This window comes from Merops nubicus, unplaced genomic scaffold (genome assembly GCF_000691845.1).
Source record: "Merops nubicus isolate BGI_N331 unplaced genomic scaffold, ASM69184v1 scaffold43920, whole genome shotgun sequence".
Lineage (NCBI taxonomy): Eukaryota > Metazoa > Chordata > Aves > Coraciiformes > Meropidae > Merops > Merops nubicus.
The window spans coordinates 2,759-8,414 of NW_008581684.1; the positions used below are offsets into that span (position 1 = coordinate 2,759).

General features: G+C 55.1%; 1 protein-coding gene across 1 annotated transcript in view; it reads left to right on the plus strand.

Moving 5' to 3' along the window:
* PIAS4 (protein inhibitor of activated STAT, 4) overlaps nucleotides 1-5,531 on the plus strand; it is a gene marked incomplete at its 5' end in the record, with an annotated part of 8,228 nt that extends 2,697 nt beyond the window's left edge. Inside the window, 4 exons of the mRNA XM_008935215.1 lie at nucleotides 543-616; nucleotides 763-923; nucleotides 4,219-4,349; nucleotides 5,266-5,531. Of these exons, the coding sequence (XP_008933463.1) occupies nucleotides 543-616; nucleotides 763-923; nucleotides 4,219-4,349; nucleotides 5,266-5,471 (572 nt within the window). The remainder of the gene's footprint in view (nucleotides 1-542; nucleotides 617-762; nucleotides 924-4,218; nucleotides 4,350-5,265) is intronic.
* Nucleotides 5,532-5,656: the final 125 nt, after the last annotated feature.

A 5,656-nucleotide genomic window follows, 5' to 3' on the forward strand; every position in this document is an offset into this window, starting at 1 on the left:
CCAGGTTTGTGGGTGTCTCTGTCTCCTCCAAAGTGGGGACAACGTTAACTCCTAGCTGAGAAAAACCTGCTCAGGGACATAGTTTCCTCCCTGTCCCCCCAGCTGCCCAGCCTGCAGTGGAAAGGTCATTGAGAGAGCACTAAGAGCGTGGCTACCAGATAGCACACAGCCAGTTGCCCACATCCCAACACCTGAGTCCATCCCAGCTCTGCCTTCAGGGGCAGCACGTGCTGGGAGACCTTAGCCTTTGGAATGGGAGTCTGTAGGAGAGCAAAAAATGCTGCTGCTGGCGTGGAGACCATGACCTGCCTCATCACACCCAAGATTTTTGGCCAGCCAAGCAGGTCTACACTGAGCTCCACAGGTTGCACAAGCCTGGTCCAGTGCAGCAGCGTTCTGCCTCCTGTGTCCTCTGTCCCCACCTGGCAGAGCTGCTCATCTGCAGGTGCCTCCCAGGCAGCCAGAGCCAGCTGCTTGACCTGTGCTACACCTTGCTTCCCAGGCTGAAGTTTGAGGTGCTGTGCTCTCTACTCTCTCTGCAGTAAAAGAGAAGCTACGCTTGGACCCCGACAGTGAAATCGCCACGACGGGCGTTCGTGTCTCACTCATCTGCCCGGTAAGTCTGTGCCTTGTAGAGAAGCCCCATCCTGCTGCCAGACCAGCCTGGCCACCTAACCACCCTTTTGTGCAGGAAGAGAACCACCTTGGGGATAGCTTGATGAGGGGCTTTGCTTGCTGATCTTCTGCTCTTTGGTTCAACAGCTAGTGAAGATGAGGCTGTCTGTGCCGTGCCGGGCAGAGACCTGCGCCCATCTGCAGTGCTTTGACGCCGTCTTCTACCTACAGATGAATGAGAAAAAACCCACCTGGATGTGCCCTGTGTGTGACAAACCTGCACCCTACGACCAGCTCATCATTGATGGGTGAGTGCCTCCCCTTCTGTGTCCCAACCCCTTTCTCTTCTCTGCTGGGCGTGGCATCTGGTCTAGGTTTTTTTTTTGGCCCTTTGGTCTGCGCGTCTGAAGTTCACCTCAAGAAGTTGGGGGCTTATTCTGCTGGTGGATAATATTCTGCTTTAATTGCCTTGGTGTGTTGGGGCAGTGCTTGAGGGCTCATCTGCTGATCTTCCCTTCTGGGTTACCCTGAAATGTTTTGAGAACTGAGCATTTACTGCCCCCCTCTTTTCAGCACGCTGATGGACCCGCACGAGCAGCCACCTTTGGCTGGCTGGTCTCCTGCTGCGTGGAATGAACCACTTTATAAACACCCAATAAGGTGATTTCTGATAGGAGACCTCTTCCTGTTCTCTCCCTGGGGCGAGGTGCTCCTCAGCTCACCAGTTCTTTGCACGCTGTGGGTGTGACTGGGGGATCTGCTCGGGCAGCTGACAAACCCAACGTCCTGCCCCTGAGCTAGAGGCACAAGTGCAGCATTTGGGAAGATCTCTGCACGATCTCTGTGACTGCTGCAGTGCAAGTTCCGTGGCCTTGCTGAATATCTCAGTGTCAGGGAGGGGATGGATCCCTCAGCAGATGCTGTTTCTGTGGTTTGCTCACCTAGAGGGGAGAAAAGCAGCAGGTTTGGGTGTGCTGGATGAACAGTTAAAATGCTTTGGATATATTGTCCAGGCTGGAGGCTTTGTGGATCTGCCCAGTCCCCCTGGGCCTCCCACCCTGCTTCCCCTGGGGACACGCAGCAGTGGCTGATCCCTGCTGGCAGGCTGAGCCTGTGCAGCAGGACCTTGGGGTGCTCAGGGGGGCCCAGGGGCTCCCTGCTGGGGGTGACCAGCCCCTGTGGCGTGGGAGACAACACTGGTGCCCTTGTCAGGGAAGTGGGCTGTGCTGGGAGGGAACTGGCTTTTGGTGCAGTGCTTCTAGAGCAGGTTTGTGCAGGGCAGACCGTGAAGTGTTGCCCCAGCCACACCAGCACCCCCATTCTGGGTGCTCCCAGCAAGGCAGCCCCCATGCACCAGGGATCTGCTCTTTCTCCTGCCTCATTTGGGTTGTGGCATGGCTGGAGTTGGGCTCTAAAAGCACGGGAGTGAATTAAAGCAAAATAAATTCCAAGCAGCATTTGGAAAAGGGTGAGGCAAGAAGTGCATGCCCCGAGCCCTGCCAAGAGTTCTGCAGCCATGGGGAGAGGTTGCTGTAGACTCAGCACTCGACTTGTCAGCAGGTTTTCAGTCCCTATGGGAACAGTGTTTCCAGTTTCTCTGGACTGAGAGTTGGTTTGCTCTGTCCTCTCACCAAATTGAAGAGCAGAGGGCTCACCCTGAGCTTGGAGAGCATTGCAGTCAGCAGTACAAGGACACTTTGGAGGGGATGCTGTTGTGTCTGGAGTGAGGTTTGATACTGGAAAGCTTAAAGTGCAGCTGTGTGCTAAGAGGATTCCTGTGAAACCCAGGAGATCTCCCTCTGCTCATTGCAGACCTGTGTGGAAACTGCAGAACGAGGTCAGCTGAGAGCAGGGCCCACCTAAGGCAGGCCAAAAATCTTGTCAGCTCCAGAAATACAGCTTCCAGAGGCCACCTCTGGAGAAGAGCACAATAAATTACCTGGCTCTTGTCCAGGAGTAAAGGACCTAGGAGGGAATTAAGCAAACAGTGATCCCCCCCTCCACCAGAAGCAGCTTTGTTGCCCCAAAACACGGGGAGCCTGTTTTAAGACCAGTGACATCTGCAGTGGTGCCAGCCAAGCTGAGAGCAGCCCTGAGGGCTGGTGGAGCAAGAGGCGTGGTGGAAAATGATCTCCACCCTCACAGCTTGTATAATGGGCCTCTGATGCAGGTTCCCTCAAAAGCAGGAAGAGTTTGGAGGAACTGTTGGGGTGCATCTGGCTCCCCTGGCACACAAGGCAGCCCAGGGAGCCGACAAGCCTCCTCCTGGGTGGTACCTTCCCAGAGCCAGGCTGATAAATCTGAGCACTGCTGCCCTGGTAGGTGCTGATGTGATCCAGGAGTTGGGGGTTTTTAGCCAGCCTGAAGCAGCCTTGGTGTAGATAACCTGTTTGCTTTGTCCTCTGGCCAACCCTGACAGGAAAATCCAGTTCCTTGGGGATCTCGTGCAGGGCTGCTGAGGCTGAAGGGGAAAGCAGAAGGGGTTGGGCTGTGGAACCTCTGCAGGTCAGCAACACACGTGTCCCTGCTGGGTGAAGAAGAGGAGGTCTCTGGTGAAGGCTTGGCAGATTTTTGTCCTTGGTCTGCAGTGCCCAAGGCTGGGTTTCAGTGCTGCCTTTGTTGGGTGAAGGTCTTCAGACCTCCCCAAACGTGAGCTGGAGGGAACCTGGCAGTCACCAGGGGATGCTTTTAGTCAAAAATCAGGGCATGGGCTGCCAAGGAAGTTCTTGGTTGGTGGAGCTGGAGATCTTCTGGGCCCTGTCAGTGTTTTGGAACTGCAGCCTGATAGCAGGACTGGCCATGGAGACAGGTTTCCTCCTGGAGCTGGGAGAACACAGAAACCTTCTCCCACTGCTGGGCCAGGATCAATTTTCTTGAGCTTGGAAGTGTTTTGCTGTCAGTTCTCCTTCACACAGGAGGGAAATGCTCAAGCCCAGGAGCAAATGATGCCTCACAGAACTCAGATTCCAAAGAAACAGGGAAATAAATGGTGGGATAAAATTCCCAGGGCACGGTGAGCTGGGGTAGGGGCCTTGTTCTGGTTCTTGTCTCTGCAACGAGGGGTGGCTGAGGTCGAGGTGCCCCACGGGCTCTGCTTTCCCTGGGGTTTTCTGTCACAGGAGGTGACAGCCTCTGTTGCTTTGGTGGCTGCTGTTGGAGGCTCTGGGGAGTCAGACCAGGACACAGCTTCGTGGGCTGCTCACTCCCTGATGTCATTGGATATTTGGTATTTTGCCTTTTTCTGCCCACCTTGGTGTGAAGGGACCTGCAGCAGCCCTGGCCCAGCCCAAGATGGGGCATCAGACCTGGGAAACTGGGTGAAGAGGCAAGATTGCCTTCTAACTGCACGTCATTAAAACATTAGATGACAGGAATGTTGTCAGAAAGGATGGGGATGGTTTGTGCTGCCAGAACCTGTGCTGGGTGTTTGGGAAATAAAACAAATCCTTGAGTGCAAGGGCTGTCTGCTCAGCAGCCTCCTAGCACCAAACTTCTTCTGGATTCAGGGCTGTTGGAGGTGAAGACCCAAGCTGATGGCCCTTCACTAAGTGCATTCTGCTGGTTGCCTCAAGCTTAACAGATGGGATCTTTCCTCCTGTCCAGGCTGCTGTCAAAGATCCTGACAGAATGTGAAGATGCAGATGAAATTGAGTACCTGGTGGACGGCTCCTGGTGTCCCATCAGAGCTGAGAAGGAGAGGAGCTGCAGCCCACAGTGCCCCATACTAGTTCTAGGTGAGCATCTTGGGGGTGAAGGGCTTCAAATTCCTGCAGGAAATGTGAGGAATTCCTCAGAATGGCACCAAACAGGTGCCTGCAGTGATGACCCCTGAAATGTCATGGGCAAGAGGTGCCCAGCCCAGGCCAGTGCTGTTTTTGGGGGCAAAGAGGGTTGGCACTGGAAGGGCCAGTCCCCAGCAGCAGGGTGGCCACGGGGGGGTTGGCACTGCCCTTGTGTAGCTGCTTGCTTTGGCCAAGCCAGTTATGGAGTCCTGGAATCATGGACTGGTTTGGGTTGGAAGGACCTTTAAAGTTCATCTTGTCCAACCCCCTGCAGGGAGCAGGGACATCCCCAGCTAGAGCAGGGTGCTCAGAGCTTGGTCCAACCTCCCCTGGGATGGTTCCAGGGATGGGGCAGCGACCACCTCTCTGGGCAGCCTGGGCCAGGGGCTCTGGCACCTTCTCAGGAGAGTTCTTATCTTCAAGTAGAACCTCCTGGGTTCCAGTTTGTGCCCGTTGCCCCTTGTCCTGTTGTTGGGCACCACTGAGAAGAATCTGGCCTCATCCTCTTGCCCCCTACTCCTTAGCTGTTGATAGCACTGATCAGATCCCCTCTGAGGCTTCTCCAGCTGAACAGCCCCAGGGCTCTCAGCCTGTCCTGGCACAGAGATGCTCCAGTGCCCTCATCTTCCTCAAATCTTGTCATCCTCATCCTCACCACATCATTGGCAAAGCAGCTGTAGGAGACCACTGCTGGTGAAAGCGAGGTGCAGATGGCTGGGCAGAGGGCACCTGCAAAAGGCTTTATGCTGGCCACATCTTCACACACCCCAGGAGACCTTTGACATCCTTGACAACAAGAGCACCAGAGTGTGAGAGCTTCCCCTGCGCTGGGCACGACCTTCCTTAGACCTCTCCCCTCCCCTGGCAGGTTCCTCAGAGGTGAACGGGCTCCTGCCCACCCCCAACGGGAACGGCGAGAACGGCAAGGCCCCCGCCGACGTGGTGGATCTGACACTGGACAGCTCGTCCTCGGAGGAGGAGGAGGAGGAAGATGAGGAAGAAGACGACGACGAGGAGGGACCCCAACCAAAACGCCGCTGCCCTTACGAGAAAGGTTTAGTCCCTGCCTGCTGACTGGGGACACGGCTCTGACCTCAGAACGGACAGACTTGAATACTCTGGTGCTTACAGAACTGGAGGAGGGGGAGAACGTCCTCTCCCACCTCATCTCCCTCCCTCCCTCATCTCCTTTGACTTTCCTGTTCCAAATTAATCGTTAAAACAAGCGGGGGAAAAAAAAAAAATCCAAAAAAAAAAAA